Here is a 21,931-nt window from a genome sequence, read left to right as displayed (position 1 = left end):
TGGCTTTCTAATTCTTTATGCCTTGTTAACCCATGGGTGCAAGCTCAAGGAATTCCTAAGCATATTCCCCACAGACTCATTTATTGTATGTTAGCTGTTTAAAACTTTTGTTAAGTTGGCTACTTTGTATTGTTACTGTACCATGAATTATAGATATCTCATAAATAAACATGTGTGAGAAAAGAATTGATTTACTATCAATGATTTACCAATTTTATAAGTACGTGAGCACTTTTGAAGAATCCCATTTATGGGACGCAATGCTTGGCCTTTATGATATTCAGCAGCTACTTGGTATGATGCTATACACTACGATAATTATGTCTTTATCTATTTATCTGTCTATCTAACTTATACACCAAACATAAAGATGGTCAAGCAACTTATCAGAGGGGCAAAAGAATTAGAATGTGTAGTTCAACAAAAACACAAATGGTGAAGAGTTCCTGAATAAATCATCAGACTAAAGTATGAATTACTCTAGCAGTCAGTTGTAAAGCACGTTTTCAAATATATGCTAGTGAATAAGAATAGCAAGGAAACCCTGCTGACTTTGGGAGAACATACTGTGTTTCATTCTTTGCATTTGCTAGAGCAACTAGCCTTGCCTTATACACAGTAGATACCCGATAAACATGTGTTGGACGACTTCCTGACTGAATAGACACAGAGAGGCATGTAACATGAATTATGGAATAAGAAGAAACATAGAATCTTGGGGAGAAAAAGGGGATGGTAACAAGTCTGGTTCACAGTGACTTCTCATTAACGATGATGCTATTTCCCTACCAACTGCTTAGCAGGGGTCTATGTGATCTGCTCTCTGCAGCCAGCTTATTGATTGTGTGGGTCAATATAATGTAATGCATAAAGAACCAAGAAAATGGGAGGTAGCATTTTCCCAGATAACTGCTAAGAAGCAGATACTTTACACTTTCATACAATGAGGGTGAGTGACTCCCATGTGAAGCTGAATTATTTGTAAAAGCGATCCTAAAACTGATGATTTTTTTTTTTTTTTTACCAATAGGTCTGATCCTAGTGAAAGATTGATTAGATTTAAGAGAAATGTGAAAACCTATTAAAGACAGCATATGTAGAAGCATGAGGTAAAAAGTGTTTTTTCTTTTTCATTTTTACTATGTGTGTTTACACATACATATCGGGGGGTTAGTTATAGGGTTTTAGATTATGATGGCTCCTGGCTTCTGTCTCCCTAGATACTCAGCGCCTAACCATTTTATTGCCAGTTAGTGCTCACACTAAATGAGAGTGAAAATGACTAGCAGCGAGGAGACACCAACAATAAAACAACATCCTCAAAGCAAAAGTTCCGAACCAACCAAACCAACAAGCCAAACAACAGAGAAACAAAAAATACACTTAATGCATAAAACAAAAAAAGTTACTGAAGAGAACAAAACTAATGAATAAAAAAGAAATTTGTGTTAAATGTCAGTTTTCATATCTCCAACAGAGTTCCAAGTCAAATTAGGCCCTGGTTTCTTTCCTTTCACCGCAGGAGAGAATGTTTCACCTTACCTGCCAGAGAGGGTCTTTTTGCTCAGGGAAGAGCTCAAAGTACTTGTGTGCGAGTTGCACTGGGGGCAGAGTTTGCAGTTTCAGGGTGGTCCAGCTCTGCACGAAGTTGGCCAAGTTCACAAAGGTATATAACCCCAGCCGGTCATTCCCATAATTCGACAAATGGGTCATGAAAATGCTGATCTGAAAGACAAATACAAATGACGGTAAAATAAACATACTTACGTTCAAAAATGGCGTACCATTTTTGGCGGTACCTTCAGGTAGAATGGCAGAATCTCCAGGCGGTACCTCACCTAACCTTGGAATTTCATGAGAAATACAATGATCATTTTAGGTGGTGTTATGAACTGAATTGTGTTCCTCCCAAATTTATGTGTTGAAACCATAATCTCCAAGGGACGGTTCAAAGATTAGGCCTTTAGGAAGGTAACCACAGTTAAACAAGGTCATAAGGGCAGGGCCCTAGTCTGATAGGTCTTGTGCCCTTATAAGAGGAAGAAATAACTGCACTCTCTCTCTACCTCTGTCCTCCCGCCCTCTCTCCTCCTTTCCCCCCTCACTCCACTTCCTTCTCTCCCCCTTTCTCTCTCTTTTCCTCCCTCTGTCTTTCCCTCCATCCTCTTCCTTCGCCCCATCTCCCTAACTCCCTCTGTATACATCCGGAAGGCTGTGTCTATAAACCAGGAAGAGAGTTCTTACCAGAAACTAAATTTGCTGCTACCTCAATCATAGACTTCTAACCGCCAAAGCTGTGAGAAAATAAATGGCTATTATTTAAACCATCCAGTCTGTGGCATCTTGTTATGGCAGCTTGCACAGACTAATACAAGTAGAAAGCCACATATTTGATTTCTATTTTATTTTTTATTTTTATTAAAAAATTTTTTTTAATGTTTATTTATTTTTGAGACAGAGGGAGACAGAACATGAGTTGGGGAGGGGCATAGAGAGGAGACACAGAATCTGAAACAGGCTCTGGGCTCTGAGCTGTCAGCACAGAGCCTGATGCAGGGCTCGAACTCCCGGACCATGAGATCATGACCTGAGCCGAAGCCGGATGCTTAACCGACTGAGCCACCCAGGCGCCCCTGATTTCTGTTTTAAAATCACTCTTAAACTCATTTTTAAAATAGAAATTGAAATTGGGGTTTTCCCCCCCACACTATTCATTAAAAGTATACTATTAATTTCCATGTCATTTTTTCCGTATTATAGAATCATTATGAGATAGAGATATATAATCAACATCATTAAACCCAATAATAGTAACTTCTAGGCCACTAAAGACCCAGAATTAGACTAGTTCTAAAATCAAACAATTGTTCCTGATCTTTACTGGTTTAGATATGTATGTAGATAGAAATGGAAGAGACTCAAAACTCTAATGAAGACTTTCTACTGCAATAAAGTAATTGTTGGGGCATCTGGGTGGCTCTGTTGGTTGAGCATCCCACTCTTGAATTTGGCTCAGGTTATAATCCCCAGGTCGTGGGATGGAGCCCCACATCAGGCTCTATGCTGACTGTGGAGCCTGCTTAAGATTCTCTCTTTCTGTTCTCCTCAGCACCTCTACCTCACTCATGTTCTCTCTCTCTCTCTCAAATAAATTAATAAATAAATAAATTAATTAATTAAAAAGGAAACTTAGTGTTTGCATGGAAACTGATTGCTTTTAGCTAAAAAACTCTTCTATATTTATCTTTTTGTAATATTTCTTATCTCTATATTAACTCTAAAAACACCATAGCATTTTGGTATTGTATTTTTGTAGATCAAAGATGAAGACAAAGTAAAATCTAGATTGATTGCTCTTGGACACAGCAACAAAAATTTCGAATATGATTACAGATATGATGTACAATCCATCAGGGATCGCAGTTGGAATTTAAAAATATTTAATTTTTTAATTTTTTTAAATGTTTATTTATTTTTGACAGAGGGAGAGAGACAGAGAAAGAACGGGGGAAGGGCAGAGAGAGAGGGAGACACAGAATCCGAAGCAGCCTCCAGGCTGCTGTTCGAGCGGGGCTCGAACTCACAGACTGCAAGATCATGACCTGAGCTGACGTCGGATGCTCAACCAACTGAGCCACCCAGGCGCCCCAAAAATATTTATTTTTTTACTGTTTACTTATATTTGAGAGAGAGAGAGACAGAACACGAGTGGGGGAGGGCAGAGAGAGAGGGAGACACAGAATCAAAAGCAGGTTCCATGCTCAGAGCCGTCAGCACAGAGCACAGTGGGGCTCAAACTCACGAACTAGGAGATCATTACCTGAGCTGAAGTCGGACACCCAACCGACTGAGCCACCCAGGCACCCTGGAATTTAAAAATATTAAACGAAGGAGAGGGGCACCTGGGTGGCTCAGTCAGTTAAGCCATCGACTTTGGCTTAGGTCCTGGTCTTGTGGTTTGTGGGTTTGAGCCTGTATTGGGCTCTATGCTGACAGCTCAGAGCCTGAAGCCTGCTTCAGATTCTGTGTCTCCCTCTCTCTGCCCCTCCCCCCACTTGCACTCTGTCTCTCCCTCTCTCTTAAAAAATAAATAAATATTTAAAAAAATTAAAAAGAAATAAATGCAGGAGAATTTGTATATTCTTGATCTAAATTGTGGAGATCACTAATGTAAGTCATGAAAAGGGAATTAATAATTTTCTACCATAAATAATATTTGTACTTGCTCCTCAACCTAATATTTGCATATAAGCATTTTAAGAATTCATTTTTATTACTTATTTTTTAGATCTTTAATATTTCAGAGAAATTAACATACAATAATTAAGTACTTTATTAACTTAATTAGAAGAGCAACAGTAATTTAATGTTTGAAATAGTAACATCAAAGCAAATATAACATGTTAAGTGAATCAGAAAAATAATATCCACAGGCAGTATGTAGAAAGTCAAGTGTTGCATGGCTAATTTTTGTATGGATGCTAACTGATTCTTTTTTTAAGGGTTAATGTTTCTTGGTGTGCTTACTTGGGTTGTTTAAACTATTTTGAAAATAAAAGTGGATTTGCAATAACCATTCTAATATCCTATCTTTGCAACCTGGTTAGAATGTTAGCCATGCAATAGAGTTTATATAGAGCAGAATCATCATGCCTAAGACTTAATTTGTCATTGGATAGCTATAAATGTCTGAAGAGGATACCTTTTGTGTTAAAAATAATAGGACATTAACTTGTTCCAGAATTAAAAAAACAAACAAGCAAACAATACTCTGGCAAAGTACTGCCAGAGTAAGTTACAAGTTAAAGATATCAGGCTCACTGAATGCCCTTTTACTTTGGAAAAACAACAACAACAACAACAACACAACATTCCCTTTCTATGTGTTATATTAGAATACTGAAATTAATTCTGTGAGAAAAATCTTATTAAAATTATTAGAGATACTCCTCACCATGGTTGAAGGTGGGGAGGAGAGTGGGAGAGCTTGGTTCATTTCCTTCATATTCCTAAGGTATATAAAATAATACCTAAAAGGGGCGCCTGGGTGGCGCAGTCGGTTAAGCGTCCGACTTCAGCCAGGTCACGACCTCGCGGTCCGTGAGTTCGAGCCCCGCGTCGGGCTCTGGGCGGATGGCTCGGAGCCTGGAGCCTGTTTCCGATTCTGTGTCTCCCTCTCTCTCTGCCCCTCCCCCGTTCATGCTCTGTCTCTCTCTGTTCCAAAAATAAATAAAAAACGTTGAAAAAAAAATAATACCTAAAAAGTATATGGTGCTTACTACGTGCAAGGCACATATCTAAGCCTTTTACATATCTGAAAAGATTAAATCCTTTAACAGATAATTCTTATGGGGTAGGTACAGTTATTGTCTCTTTTCACAGATGAAGAGACTGGGGTATGTAGTTAAGTAACTTGTCCAAGTCCCACATCTAGTCAATGGCAGAACAGAATTTAAAACCCAGGCCATTTGATTCCCAAATCTGATACATGATATACCTGACAGCTTCACTCAAATATTTTAATATATATTTTCAAATCCATCATTTTTATTTCCTTCTGCTTTTTTAAAAACAAAAGACAAAAACGTCTGTCTGTACAAAAAGTGGAAAATATATGTAAGCAGTATCTTGCTAACTTAAAGGTTTTTTTTTTTTTCTTTTTTTCTTTTAAATTGGAATGCCAGAAGATAAATTATTTTTGGAATCTTATAAGAAAACTTTCAAAACGATGAATTATAGTATTTGAAAGAATATTACTGACTGCCTGCAGATTTATCTTTGAAGGCAGTATCACTCCTATCATATTTCCAGCCCATTTTTTCCCTGTGGAGTGTATTCAAAGGTTTTTACTCTAAAGGTCAGAAAAGAGAAAGGCTATTTTAAAGAAGATTCTTCACATAGCTAATTTAGATACAAATTTATATTAAATCCCCCAAATGTTAGTTGGTACAACATTCTCGCTTGAGATTCATGTGGAATCATTAGAACAGGCTTGGGGTATCTATGTCTGTGAGTGATTTTTACACTGGCCAACTTCTCTCTCTTAAAGTTTCCCCTCCCAAATAGGAAGTGTCCTCTTGGCAGAACTTAATTACAGAGTTTCTAGAATATAACGCAGTATCAGTCGTTGATGACCATATAATTGCAATGGTTGTCATGTAGAACTTCTTTATAATCACCACAAAATAATATACATTTGATCCCAATAAGTATGCATTTATCTCATGTCACTACTGTAATTAAGAAATAAAACAGTGTAAGTAGTGTGCTTCAAGATAATTATAGTTTCTCAGGACTGAAATTGTTATGAAAAACCAGGCTGCTGGCTGAATGCCTAAAAAAATATAATAATGTCCTAGAAATACACCACCTGCCCTCTAGCATTATTATTTTAAGATGGAACTTTAAAGCACCTGTAAGTGTCTAAAATCTGACAAAATTTTAAATAAAAATACTACTTGGAGAGTACTGTAAAGATTATTTTTATATCATGGACAAATGTATATTATCATTTCATTAGGGTAGTAACTCAATGCCTTTAAAAGATTTTTGTCACAGTGTAATTCTAAGTCATTTATTTAGAATTTCCTTAGGAGAACAAGCCTTGTTTTCCAAATGGAAGTATCAAACTTAATGTGGAGCAAATGCAAAATCTGCCTTTAGTGGGAAGCGACATCTGGAGATGTGTGGTTCTAAGCTGAGGCATGCTTCTGCATTAAAAATTTTTTTTTTTGTTTTATTTTTGAGAGAGAGAGAGACACACACAGAATCTGAAGCAGGTTCCAGGCTCCGAGCTGTCAGCACAGAGCCCAATGCGGGGCTTGAACTAATGAATTGTGAGATCATGACCTGAGACAAAACTGGATGCTTAACCCACTGAGACACCAAGATGCCCCAATGTTTCTTCGTTTAAATGTTCCTTTGCTGGGAATAGAAGGGGCATCCTGGCCAGGATGGTTGCAATCACTGTTGTATTGGGCATCATGTTTACCTGCCTTACAGGTTAGAAACAAATTAGTGCTGGTATATGGTCAATTAACTGCACTTTAAGAAAAATTCTGCAAGCGCAGCTTAACTGCATATCTGACTTGCTAAACCACCTATTGTGCAGACAGAACATTTTAGATTTAGTATTTCTGGACAAGTGTCTTGTTCAAAAAACAAAACCTATTCAGAGGGTGTAGTGAGAATAAGATAAATTAAGAATAGATGTGGTCTGAAGCATAAATAAGAGAAGTCAAAGAATATTCAGTATGAAATAGCAAATAATTAATTTTTCACAGACTTGCAATATATTGCTACTATTTTTTACATGACCGTATCTGTTCTTCTGCTTATCCTGTCCTTTTATTTATTTATTTTGATTGTTATTTCCTTACTTATATAGTAAGAATGCTCTTGCTCAGTACTCCCTAAGGCATCATCTAGAAAAGGTATGACTGTGCTGTACGTTTGTTATGCTGCAGATGTTTATAGATACAACTCACTGTACCTCACAATATTGCTGCTCAGAGATATACATCGATTCAGGCAAGCAGAGTTTCATCCCTCATGTCACAAAGACAAGCAAGGGCATCATGTTCAATGAGTGAGTTTAAGAATAAAATATCAAGTGCTAATGTCTGAGGGCCAACTGCAGCAGGCTGTCCAGGGCGCCCCTGAGGTCTGGGTGCCCTGGCTTGTCATCAAGCCTGCCTCTCTGTTGCCTTCGACACTTCTACATACGTCCCTCCCTCAACTCTCAACATGCTTAACTCCCTTAAAGCCAACATGAAACAAGTCTAATTTCTTCCTTTTATCTGGTGTAAAACAGAACTAAAAAAAACAAAAAACAAAAAACAAAAACACTGGAAGGCACTCTCAAAGTCTAACTATTCATTAGAAACATAAAACGGTTTTTCTGAATGCTAGATGCAATATGCAGGCACCAAAATTTGAGAAGATCATTACCTGTGAAATAAATCCATTTAATGATATAACTCTAGTCCAAGAAAAAGGGAGGCTTTAAATATAGTAATATATAAATCTTGATAATAAGGAATTGGAGAAAAATAATTGAACTCTACGCATAATCCTTACATATGGTCAAAGTACTGTCACGGTGACCAATGGAAAAGTATTCTATAAATGTGGGCAAGTGGTTATCCTCCTGTTTAGTTGCAAATTATATAATTTATTGTCTGGTATATCATTTTACTTTGCATCTTATGAAGTCACTAACATCCAAAATAACAGAGAAGAACAAAATAAAAACACAAAGGCCTAATTTTATTCATAAAATGAAGCAACACCTCTTCTAAATTGAGTTAAAATATTTTCACACTTCCAATACCAGAGTAGCTTCCACTGCTTTTCCTATTTGTATGACAAACAGAATGTCATATAAATGGTATGGATGGATGCTAATATCCATAGCCAGAATATCAAATATAGTGTCTTCAATTAGAATTTCAAATCCCTTCTTAGAGCATGAATTTTTACATAAAGTGGACACTAAGTATCTATATATTAGTTCTGTATCTTATAGTACCTTTAAAAAGCAAATCATTTACAGAGTAGTCAGATACAAGGTTCATCAGAAAATATACATCATTATAACAAATACAGAAAGAAACAATAGCTTTGCAGAGCAAGATATATATACCTGATTTTAAGTCAGCTTGTCCTGTGCTCACGCTACAGCACAGTACTTTTCAAGATAAGCACTCAATATTAGCAGTTAGTTTCTACCTTTGCTTCTGTGGCCCTGCCAGTGTGCCCCTTTTCAGGAAGATTCCATTGTGTTTAAAAATATGCCCATTAGCTTGTTAAATTATTGATTAGGCTTTTAGTTCTCATAAAATGTGAAGATAGATAGAATATAGGTTAAGACGTCCCTGATGGCCCATCTGGTGGGTTTTGGCCTTGTACTCATATTTTCCTATAAAAAGCAATTTGTGTCTCTATTTTATTTTGAATATAGGCTGGAAGCACAAAGGAGATAATCCATGTCAGACTATGAGTGTCAGACATTACCAATCTTAATGTCAATATACTTCTAGATTTAAATACACATGATATAACTGTTGTACAATAATTATAGGCTTCCCAAGTAATACCTTTTTAAGTCCTGGGCAACTAATAACTTAAAAATGTTTACATCTATGTTCTCAGATACCAAAAGTAAGGAATATTTGCTCAAACCTAATATATTATTCTGCCACTCAATCTAAAAGACCGTCACAAGCTTGGAATTCACTATTGAGATATACCAATTCATTTTTTTTTGAAAAACATAACATATACTGAATAATTGGTTAATGGTTGATCTTTTTTTAACACACTATTAACTTTGCTAAATGTTTTTATGTTCTCTTTTGTTGTATTTCTTGATTAGGTACTAAAAAACATCCTACTTTGGAAAGAAGGAAATGAGGACCAAAAAGTTCAAGTGATCTTTGTGAGGTTATATGGGGAATCCCAGCAAAGCCAGTGCTCGAAGTTAGGGCTTGTGAATTCAGAATCAGTGCTCTTTCCCACATAAGGTTCTGCCAGAGACTTTGGCAACAAGCTCATCTAATTTCCTTCTGTTTCCTGCTCTCTCTCTTTTTATCATTTTAATTACCTGGTAGATTTTATTTGTAACAATTTTAGGATAAAACCAACATTTCATTGTATACTTTTCCTAGAATTGGCCCAACATAAAATTTCACTTACATATTTTAATATTATTTTTAGAAATGGATGAAATAAAAGTCGATATTTCAATACCTACATCTCTACACAGATGTACATTTCAACTGTTTATTGACTCTGAACATTTTAAGATAATATATACTGAAGAGAGAAATTATTATTTCATTTGGGAAGATTAAGAGGTTTCTTAATGTAAATGTGTCATAGAACTAGAAAGTAAATCCAATCTCCAAATTTTTTTAATATTTATTTTTGAGAGAGAGAGAGCATAAGTGGGGGAGGGCAGAGAGAGAGGGAGACCCAGAATCCGAAGCAGGCTCCAGGCTCTGAGCTGTCAGCACCAAGCCCTATGCGGGGCTCGAACTCACAAATAGTGAGATCATGACCTGAACTGAAGTCAGATACTTAACCTACTGAGCCACTCAGGCACCCCATCCAATCTTCAAATCTTAAAGGAATGTGTTTGATTTTAGCAAACCTTTCAAGATGTACTCCTCTAGGAATTATTATTAGAAGGAGAAAGAAAAAGAGTAGAAGGAGAAGTAAAAATGGAAGGAAGGAAGAAAGGCAGGCAGGAAGGAAGGCAGGAAGGCAGGAAGGCAGGATGGAAGAGAGGGAGATTGGAAAGAAGAAAGAGAAGCTCCAAAATTCAACATGTCTTGCCATCTGTAGTTCAGACAGACGGAAAAAAGTAGGCCACTAAGAATGATTTAGTTCGTGGCTTTAAATATCAGATTAAACTGTAACTATTGATCCTCCTACTCAGGCTACTTCCCTAAGTAAAGGATGCTCTTTCCATGTGACTTTCAGTGTGGTTTCATGTAAAACGTGCATCCCCACAAACATTTATAATTAATTACTATTCTTTCAGTTGATGTTTTAACATTCCATACCCTTTTCTATTAAAAGGAAGACTTTCTTGGGTGTGTGAAAAAAATTATAACTTTGTTTTTAATTTGGAGAAGGTTTAATGAAGGAAATAATACCAATCGAACAATTTAAAAATTAAAAGAGATAGTAATTAAAATATTATCCTGGGGACTTACTGCTGAAGTCAGAAAATACAGAAAATGATTTTGGGTTGCTGGTCTAATTCACGTCGGTTTGGTCTGCACACAGTGGAGTAGTACAAACGTGAATCTAGATTCAGAATGCCTGGATCTAGATCCACTGTCTCTGCCTCATTGTACCAATTAACATCTCTGAATCTCAGACTTTTCTATTGTTAAGGAAAACAATAACTTAGTTTATAAATCTATTTGATGCTGGATGAGTTGGGGTATGCTAAAATATATTTTTTTTTTTAATTTTTTTTTCAACGTTTTTATTTTTATTTTTGGGACAGAGAGAGACAGAGCATGAACGGGGGAGGGGCAGAGAGAGAGGGAGACACAGAATCGGAAACAGGCTCCAGGCTCCGAGCCATCAGCCCAGAGCCTGACGCGGGGCTCGAACTCACGAACCGTGAGATCGTGACCTGGCTGAAGTCGGACGCTTAACCGACTGCGCCACCCAGGCGCCCCTAAAATATTTTTTAAAATTAAAAGCATTATAGGAAAGTTATCATCATTATGCATATTCAATTAAAGTAACTTATAGAATAGTTGACATATCAAATATAATTTTAAATAATTTGATTTATATCTGAGATAATGATATATTTTATAAATAAAATTATTGTTCTTTGTTCTGCTGAAATCAACTGTGTATACACCATGTTTATGATAATTAACGTGATTTCCAGTTAAACCAGAAAATGTTGGATACATGTATGCCAGAATAAAAAGCACTAAGTTTGATACCTAATACATGAAGCTCTTTTGTGGTCTTCATGTTATTTTTTTAATAAATGCAAGTTTTATCCTCCAGAATTACCTCTGACAGCTGCAGTTAAAAATCAATATAGGAGGAGATTGTTAAATGGGATCCTTTGTTTCATTTCAAAAAGTGCAATGAATAGATTTTAGAAATAGACACTACTCAAGGGTAATAGTGTGATGAGCTGATGTTTCTTTGCTTTATTCTTATGCACCCCAAGTCAGAGAGCATTTCCAGCCCTCTCCCCATCTCCTTGCCTTCCAGGGCACTCAATGCCTGACATATTATGTATTTGTTTGGCGCTTTCCTCACTTCCATGTTAGAATGCAAGCTCCTTGAGCCCAGCCCCTCTACTGCTGCTACATCCTCAGTGTTTCATAGGATGCCTGGCACATCCTGGGTGCACAACAAATATTTATTAAATAAAAAAATGAGTCCATGGTAACATAAACTTCTTTTGCTAATAGAAAATGTGGAATAACTTAATTGGCTTCTAATTATTCCCCATATTCTAAAGACATGAGGGGAAAAACAAAACACTATCCTAAAACCCTGAAAACAGCTGGCATTTAACTGGACACGATGAATTGTTAAATTACATTTTTTATTTGTGTTTTCCATTTCCATTATCAGACTAAATGCAACAGAAGTTCCATTCTGCATCTGATTATTTGCCAGTGTCCCAGTTTTTCAGTCATAATATTTGCTTAGTGAATTATTAACAAATCAGAACTGTTTTGATTCAAGACCGACTAGAGTGTAAACACTGATCTTTCTGAATAAAGAAGTTGGGCAGTGACTTCACCAAAGCAGCAGTAAATAGGGCAGCTGTTCTAACAGAGAACAGAAGGCTCCTGCTATATTTCAGTGAGCAGGGGCTTGTACATTAATACAGGCCTAAGTCATTAAAAGGCAACACATGCTCACATCCGTATCGTTATTGCATATATTTGTTTTGTTTTCCTTTTAGTAGTCAAGTCAGACTGAGGTTTTAGATGTCGCAGTAATTGCCCTTTAGAATACCCTGATTTTGAGACAAGATTTGCCATTGTTACACAGAGAGAAAAACAACCAAAACGGCTTCCCATCCAAGTGACTTAGCATTACTCTCTTTTCAAGAGATCAAATCTCCTTTCCAAACATGTTGCAGTGATGCCACATAAAAGTCACTGAAGTGCAAAATCATAACCCCAGGAATAATCATGGGCATGCCAATGGGTAGGTAAAACATGTCCATTAGTCATCAGTATAAGCTGCACTAATAGCCTCAGAGTTCGACAGTTTTCAGTGAAAAAAGAAAAAAAAGTCATCTCCATTTATTCAAACAATCAACCAACTGACAAATATTTATTAAATGCCTACTAAGTGCCTGTCAGTCTATTAGGAGGTAGAGATATAATCATGAATAAATTATGCATAATTTTACCTAAAGGTATTTAAGGTAAAATGGGGGATATAGAAAAGAAAACAGCAGATTATGATATAAAGTGATCTGGAAATTCTGTGATCTATATATCACACGGATGCAGGGGGTTGGGAACTGATCTAAGACTTGTGGAAGCCTTCCTGAAAAAAGGGACCTTGGAGCTGAGATCTGAAGGATGACAAGTTATAGACACTTCAGGTGAGAAAATAGGTTGGAGTAGTGGTGGGTGACATGCAGCTGAGGTCATGGGGTTCAGATGGAAGGAACTGTGTATGTGAAAGGTGTTTGATGAGAATGCACATTGAGGCATAGTCAGATATGCATTTTAGGAACTATCCTGACTGTCTTATGAAAAAGGATTTAAATTAGGGAATATGAGGCTTTTATAGGTATATGATTACATAATGATGGCTATGGGAAAGGAGATAAAATAGATTCAAACAATGTTAAGATGATGAAACCCAAGGAATGATATCAGCCACATGGCTGAATAAGAGGTCCCTCATTCTTGTCCTCTGCCCCAACAACAATTTGGCATATACCCATGGACAAAGTCATGTTGAAGGAGCTGTAGGATCCAGCATCATATGTCAAGAAACATGGAAGGAGGCTCTCCCAGTTATGCATTGGATAATACAAATACAGACCTTCGTCCCAGCTGTGGGCCCTGTAGTGCCCTGTAAACTGGCTTCATCCCTTCATCCCTTCCTGGATGAGGTCCAGGATCCCTTGGAGCACACTGTTGTAGACAATCACCTATAGACAAGAGAGCCTTGGGGAAATACCAGGCTCCTGGTGGAGAGGTTCTAACACCTCACGATTACAGCAAAAAAAAATACAAGTTTGGATGAGTTGGAGAGGCTAAGGGAAATAGTTTTATTTTACCCACATCATCTGTCCCCCCAAATGGCACAATTCAGAGCCAAAAGAGATTTTCTCTGCCCAGGATTTCTCCTGAGGGGGAATGTGAGATGGTGTGAGCCAGCACCAGGCTTCCACAGCAGTATAGAATGCTGCCAAAGAGGCCCATTTCCCTCACACCTTATCCAGAGTACTGAGTTGTGAGCTGCATGACTGTAAGGTGGGAAAAGGTTGGAAGAGTGGCCAATAAGACTCTTGGAGCGCATTAAAGGGACATGGATCCTACTAAATGCTTCTCAGACTCCATCAAGGAGCCTATCCAGAAGCCTTCGAGCACACCTGACCACAGATCCTCTCAGATAGCTACCCCAGTGCTCTGCACCCTTCGCTCATACACTCTTCCACTCTGTGGCTGGCTCTCAGTGTATGCTCCCAAGGGTAGCAAGAGCAAGCATTAAAAGATAGCTAGTAGGCACGTGCAGAAAACTGGCCAGAATCTGTAGGCCACAGAGAAACCACAAATGTGAGCTTTAGCTCCACCCTTGGGAAAACAAAAGGAAGGCTGTCACCCCAGCCTGGTGTGTTGCAGGATCAAGAGAAGGCATACAAGTTTAAGAATTCAGCCAAAGGGAGAGCAAGAAGCCTGGAGTAAGTGTGTTCATAGAAACACTGGGGGGTGGGGTGGGGGTGGGGGTGGAAGCCTCAGAATCCCTACCAGTACTGAAAGAAGGCATTCTCTCCCAAAGTCAATTAGTAAAGACTGCAAAATGTGGTTACCACTTCAAATGCATCCAGAGATGCAAGATTTCAAGGAACATAAAATCAGTCAATCAATCAATCAATCAATCAATCAATCAAGGAAACATGACACCACCAGAGGATTATAATAATCCTCCGGTAGCTGCCCTTAAAACATGAATATTGTGAAATATTATTTATCCACAAGAAAGAAGGAAATCCTGCCATTTGCAACAATATGGATGGACTTTGTGGGCATTCTGCTAAGTGAAATAAGTCAGACAAATACTGTATGTTATTATATATGTGGGTCATATAAATTTTTTTAATGTTTTATTTTATTTTTGAGAGGGAGAGAGAGACAGAATACGAGCAAGGGAAGGGGAGAGAGAGAGGGAGACACAAAATGTGAAGCAGGCTCCAGGCTCCGAGCTGTCAGCACAGAACCCGATGTGGGGCTCAAACCCACGAACCGTGAGATCATGACCTGAGCTGACTGAGCCACCCAGGTGCCCCCATATATGTATAATCTAAAAAAGTCAAAATCATAATAACAGAGAGTAGAATGGTGGGTACCAAGGGCTGGAAGGTGGGGGAAATGGGGAGGTGTTGGTCAAAGGATACAAATTTCCACTTATAAGAGAAGTAAGTTTTGGGATCTAATGTATAGCATGGTGATATAGATAACAATCTCGTATTATATATTTGCAAGCTGCTAAGAGAGAAAATCCTAATTGTTCTCCCCATAAAAGAAGAAATGGTAATTATGTGAGGTGATGGAGTTATTAGCTAACCCTACTGTGGTAATCATCTTGTGAAGTATGTGTATCAAATCATCACGTTGTACATCTTAAACTCAAACAATATTATATGTTAATTAGAGCTCAGTAAAGATGGGGAAAAGGTAATAAATCTCTAATGACCTATGTCTCATTGCATGTGAGGGGTGAAAAAAAGAATGGATCAAATATTTTATTCTGTTTTCTGGCTTAGATAACTGGATGGATACTGAAGTAATTTTAACAAAATAGAAACAATGAAGGAATGATAAAGCAATATATTAAGAGAAATAAAAACTTTAAAAGGGTGGCTATAGAGAACCAGACAGAAAGTTAAAAAGGGAAGCATAGACGCTTGCTGTGGCTGCTCTGAGAGTCTTAGTAAGCCCATAGAAATTTACAGAGACTTCAATCTGTATAATTTTCTTCAGCATTGCACCAGTTAGAGGCCAGCTGTAGATTTGCAGGCAGAAAACAGTTGAATTCTTGTAGAAATTGGGGATTTGCTAAATTAATGAAATGGAAGAAAAGTAGGACAAGGGATTTCTTAGTAATGCTTGGAAGATAGAGACAGAAATAAGCCCCCATGTGCTTTCTGAAATTAGTAACATTTTCAATCTTTTAATGTATATTTTTATATTTTAAATAACTCATTTTATGGCTACAAGTTAGCCACATTAAAAAATACTTTTACAGGGTAGGATCCCTGAAATGGCAGGAAAATCAGCTCCCAGGCTAGAATTCAAGTTATAACTGTGTAGAAGGATTTTAAGCTTTCTTCTAGGTCTAGCTAGGCTTTCCATAGCAGGACTCAAATTTCTTGTGAGTCAAGATGACACCAGAGAAAACATCTTGGCTTTAGTTATTTTGCACTTAATTACAAAGAGGAATTTCCTTCAGGTAAGGGATTCCAAAGAGCAGGAGCCTTTAGGATGTGTGGCTTCAGTGCAAGTTGAAAGAGTTGGTGAAAGAGGTTGAGTAGAGCTTGGATCTCCCACACCCATCTTCTGTGCTATTGGATGCAGGTGCCAACCATCACTGCTGTGACTCCAAATGAACATACAAGGGCTCCTGAGAGGGGTAGCATTTGAATGCCTGCCATGTTGAGACCGTCCTTGATGAACGGGTATTATTTAAAAATGGTCTTAGATATGTTTTCACTCTTATGTGGATCCTGAGAAACTTAACAGAAGACCATGGGGGAGGGGAAGGAAAAAAAACAACAAAAAGGTTAGAGAGGGAGGGAGCCAAAACATAAGAGACTCTTAAAAACTGAGAACAAACTGAGGGTTGATGGGGGGTGGGAGGGAGGAGAGGGTGGGTGATGGGTATCCAGAAGGACACCTGTGGGAATGAATGAGCACTGGGTGTTGTATGGAAACCAATTTGACAATAAATTTCATATTTTATTTATTTATTTATTTATTTTTTAACGTTTATTTATTTTTGAGACAGAGAGAGACAGAGCATGAACGGGGGAGGGTCAGAGAGAGGGAGACACAGATTCTGAAACAGGCTCCAGGCTCTGAGCTGTCAGCACCGAGCCCGACGCGGGGCTCGAACTCACAAACCGCGAGATCATGACCTGAGCTGAAGTCGGCCGCTTAACCGACTGAGCCACCCAGGCGCCCCTAAATTTCATATTTTAAAAAATGGTGTTAGATTGGTTAAAAATGTATATTGTAAACTCCAGAGCCATCACTAAAAATTTTTTAGGAAGTATAATTGATATGCTAAAAGGTGAAATGAAGTGGAGTCATCTAAAGTGCTCAGTTAAGGGGCACCTGGGTGGCTCAGTCGGTTAAGTGTCCCATTCTTGATTTCAGCTCAGGTTGTGATCTCAGTTTGAGTTTCAGCTTTGCATCAGGCTCTATGCTGATGGCGTGGAGCCTGCTTGGGATTCTGTCTCCCTCTCTCTCTGCCCCTCCCTGCTTGCTCTCTATCTCTCTTTCAAACTAAATAAAAATAAGTTTAGAAAAAGTGCTCAGTTAAAATTAGTAATGACATAAACAGAAAAGGGAGCAAAGAGAAAATGCAACATATATAAAAGTTAAAACATAGTAGATATTAATCCAACTATATCAAAATCCCATTAATTTTAAATGGTCTAAGTACATCAGTTAAAATATAGAGATTGTCAGAATTGATTTAAAAAAAAAGATGCAACTGTATGTTGCCTACAAAAAACTCACTTTATGTATACAGACTCAATTAGGTTAAAGGAAAAATATGGAGAAAGATATACCACGCTAACACAAAGCAAATGAAATCAGAATACCTAAATTAACTTCAGAAAGGCAGGCTTCAGAATAAGAAAGATTATCATGGGTAAATAGTATATACACCGCCAAAAGCAGACACCAGACTTTGCACACTCACACATATGCTCATGTACACACACATACACGCATATACACTCATACACTCACACACATTCACTTGCACATCCATTCATAACACATATGTGCACATACACACCAACTCCAAGATACTGGGCAGAGAAGCCAACATAGCACTGGAGGAAGAAAAGAATTTTGATTTGGGTTTAAAATCACAACTTTTAACTTAAAATATCTATAATATTCTTATAACTGAACGTGGCTATAGAGCTATGGATTCTGGCCAAGATATTCTTATGGAACCCTCTACCTCGCAGGAAGCAGAGTTCACTGTAGCACAGGTGAGTGTTCTCATAAATTTATATATTCAAATGTTTCCCAAGAATAGTTCTCTAATGGATCTAATGGTACATTTTAAAAATATTTTATCTAAATACTTTAACAGAGGAAATGTTTGTTACACTTGTTTTAACATGGGTTAAATCAATATCATTTGTATTATTGACTTGAATTAGCTTATAGAGAAATTTTTTCCTCATATGAAAGTATGTGTGGGTTTGTTGTGTTGTGCTTTTTGTTTTTGTTTTTTTGCCTTCATTTCCTTTTAGTAAAGAAGTCATATAAAGGATATGAATGGTTCTCCAGCTTATGCTAACCAAAGAATATTAAAATAAATCCTCTATTGAAACATCACAATTGACAAATAATATAAAAGTACATATTTTAAAATAGAGGTGCTGAAATTTTGATTAAAGTGAGCCAAGTGGCTAAAATGGGTTTGGTTGGGGGGCCAACACTAATGTGTGATAGTAACTTTACAGTAGTTTTGCAATGTATGTATACAATCTAAGAAACTAAAATTGTATCTCTCCACTTCACCTTTCCCCCCCCTTCTCTCTTTTTCCTCTTTTGTATTCCCAGTTGTATAGAGATGTAACTATGGGTTTTGCTGGCCTCAGTACTTTTGTTATACTAGCAAAATGTTCTACAGTTTCCAAATTGTCAAAATCTGATCTGAATGTCAGCAGGCTATATTTTAAAACACATGAATAGCATTGTGAACAAAAATATTCCTGTCAGGTGTCCATTTCCCAGTACCAAAACAGCTCCATCCTTGGTTATCTGTCACAGCAGTTCTTTGAGATTTGAGTGTTTAACACATGTCATATCCTGACAATCTACCATTATAGATTATAGTCTGCTATTATAGACAAAAATGTATAGTCCATTCAGTACTGTTGGATCTCCTAGAACATTTGGATCTGGTAACTCAACAAACAGCTGCAGTAACACAAAAGGATAGCTGGAAGAGATTTGGGGTTGACAGAGCACTAATTTTAATAATGACAAATTGTCTCAGATTTCAACATTTTTCATATTCATGACCCTTCTGCTCCTGAAACAAAGCAATTTATGTCCCTGAAAATTGTCCCTGTGCTTTAATTTGATACCCTTATAGACATCATGTGTTTTTATTTCAGTACATCTGACATGAGTTGAATGAAGAGAAACATATGTTAGAAAGGTCAAATTTACATTTAAGAGAACAGGGAGTGATGGTGTTAGTACTGACTCCGTGAGTTCACACTCTGTTCTCTACTCTCCAATAGATGGTCATGGTATTTTTCAAAAGATTTCATATAAATCCTTGCTAATACATTTACATTTAAAAAAAGCGGGGGGGGGCGCCTGGGTGGCGCAGTCGGTTAAGCGTCCGACTTCAGCCAGGTCAGATCTCGCGGTCCGTGAGTTCGAGCCCCGCGTCGGGCTCTGGGCTAATGGCTCAGAGCCTGGAGCCTGTTTCCGATTCTGTGTCTCCCTCTCTCTCTGCCCCTCCCCCGTTCATGCTCTGTCTCTCTCTGTCCCAAAAATAAATAAACATTGAAAAAAAAAAAAAAAAAAAAAATTAAAAAAAGCGGGGGGGTGCCTGGGTGGCTCAGTCGGTTAGGCATCTGACTTCAGCTTGGGTCATGATCTCACGGTCCATGAGTTGGAGCTCCATGTCTGGCTCTGTGCTGACAGCTCATAGCTTGGAGCCTGCTTCAGATTTTGTGTCTCCCTCTCTCTGCCCCTCCCCTGCTCCCATCTCTGCCTCCCTGTCTCTCTCTCTCTCTCTCTCAAAAGTAAATATTAAAAAAATGGTGAACAATATACTTCCCAAACAAAACATATCTGCTAGTTGAATTGAAGTCATTCACTGACATTTTTTTCAGGCTTTGAAGAAGAGAAAGTACTTAATAAGTGGCTATATACATGGCTCAGATCACAGTGTCAAAAAATATATATTTCCATAGCCCACTCATTTTGAAGCATGGTTTCATTAACTAGTTGTTTGTATTTTTAAATTTATCATTCATAAAATCACATACATTTACATTAATTAATGAAACTAATAGCAATTCTACTGAGAGTGAGATTAAAGTTCTACAAATACTTTGAAAAGATAAAATGCGTACAATTTTTCATTTTTGGCTATACAAATTTATAAATGAAGAGCATAAAGGTACAATTTTGAACTATATTAGTGCTTGAAGAATTTGAAGAGTTGCTTTCTTTTCAATATTTTAAGCCTCCATTTATTGATTAAAACAGACTTTGCACACTCACATATACATCTCTAAATTTCAGTAATGGGATCCATGTGACTCTCTAGCAAATGTATAAAATTATTACAAATAAAATAAAATCATTATTGAGATTTCTAAAAATATTTTTAAACATACATATTAAAATTTAGAAATTCATGGGGCGCCTGGGTGGCGCAGTCGGTTAAGCGTCCGACTTCAGCCAGGTCACGATCTCACGGTCCGTGAGTTCGAGCCCCGCGTCAGGCTCTGGGCTGATGGCTCAGAGCCTGGAGCCTGTTTCCGATTCTGTGTCTCCCTCTCTCTCTGCCCCTCCCCTGTTCATGCTCTGTCTCTCTCTGTCCCAAAAATAAATAAAGGTTGAAAAAAAAAATTTAGAAATTCATAAAGGTAGAAGTGAAAGATTGCTTGATCAATATATGGTAGCTTATAATATTTAAATTAAAGGAAAAGCAACTTTTCAAATTCTGCATTTACTTATGCAATTTGAAAACTGTGCTCATAATAAAATTATTATTATATATAATATTTATGTTTCCATGAGATTGTTGTTTAATAGGGAAATATCAGATGTAAAAAGAGAATATTGGGAAGTTATGGCATTTTTCCTAGTTTTATTGAGTTATATTTACTTGAGATCATTGACTATTATTATGTGGAAACAAAATATAATCCAATAAAAATGTCAACAGAGAAAGTAAGATAAAACTTATGAAAGCAAGCAATGCTAGCATATTTATTGTAGGGTTATTGGATGAACACAATAGATAGCATTTGCTTTGAGAACAGAGAGAAGTCTTCTGTGTGATGGCATGGGTGTGGTCTAGGAAGAGTTCATGAAATAAGAGCAACTTCAATTAGACTTTGAATATAAATAAATTTTAACTACCTCAAGAAGAAAGTGCTTGGTATTGTTCTACTCTAGGTAGAAAGGAAAGCATGAAAATGAGACACATAAGGTACTTTGGGGAAGAACAAATTTTCTGATTGTGTCCCCTTAAAATTCATATGTCGAAACCCTAATCCTCAATACCTCAGAATGTGACTGTATTTGGAGATAGAACTTTTAAAGAAGTGACTAAGTTAATATGAGGCCCTCAGGGTGAGCCCTAGTCCATGTTTAACTGGTGTCATTAAAGAAAAGTAAAGTGATATCAAGGATGTGTGAGCACAGAGGAAAGCCCACGTGAGGAGACAGTGAGACTGCAGCCATCTGCAAGCCTTAGAAGTTTCAGAAGAAACCAAACCTTGCGACACCTTCTAGAACTGTGAGAAAATAAATTTCTGTTGTTTAAGCCACCTAGTCTGTGGTATTTCATTGTGTCAGCCCTAGCGAACTAATGCATTAAGCATGCTGTTTTAGCAAGAGTAGAGGGCTTATGTAAAGAAGCAATAGGATTCATCTTAGGAAAGCTTGAGGACAAATGGAGGAAATCACTGGATCAATCAGTGTTGAGAAAGATATTTATGGGGTGAGAGGTGAAGCAATGGGTGCCATCTGAGGCTGGCGTTTGTTTCACTGCTTTATTGCAGTAAGGAATTCTTTAGATGAATGCAGAAAACACTTTCTGGGAGATGTTTGCCTTGTTCCTGCAAATTATTGTCCAGTTTGTGTGAAGATTTTACATTGCCAATTCCTGGTGAAGAGAAGTAAATAGTTGTGACAAAAGCAATCAGGTTTTGAACTTGAAATAATGGAATAGGTTGCAC

General features: G+C 37.4%; 1 protein-coding gene across 2 annotated transcripts in view; it reads right to left on the bottom strand.

Annotated features, from left to right (window-relative positions):
* Positions 1-21,931, bottom strand: part of LOC112858277 (N-heparan sulfate sulfotransferase 4) — a 432,421-nt gene that overhangs the window by 41,020 nt on the left and 369,470 nt on the right. For both annotated transcript variants that reach the window (XM_086704323.1, XM_025921652.2), the window contains exon 8: positions 1,543-1,725. In XM_086704323.1, coding sequence (XP_086560449.1) covers positions 1,543-1,725 — 183 coding nt within the window. The remainder of the gene's footprint in view (positions 1-1,542; positions 1,726-21,931) is intronic.

This window comes from Puma concolor, chromosome B1 (assembly GCF_028749965.1).
Source record: "Puma concolor isolate L17-30 chromosome B1, mPumCon1.1.hap2, whole genome shotgun sequence".
Lineage (NCBI taxonomy): Eukaryota > Metazoa > Chordata > Mammalia > Carnivora > Felidae > Puma > Puma concolor.
The sequence above is the reverse complement of the archived record's forward strand: the minus strand, read 5'-3'. Positions and strand labels throughout refer to the sequence as shown.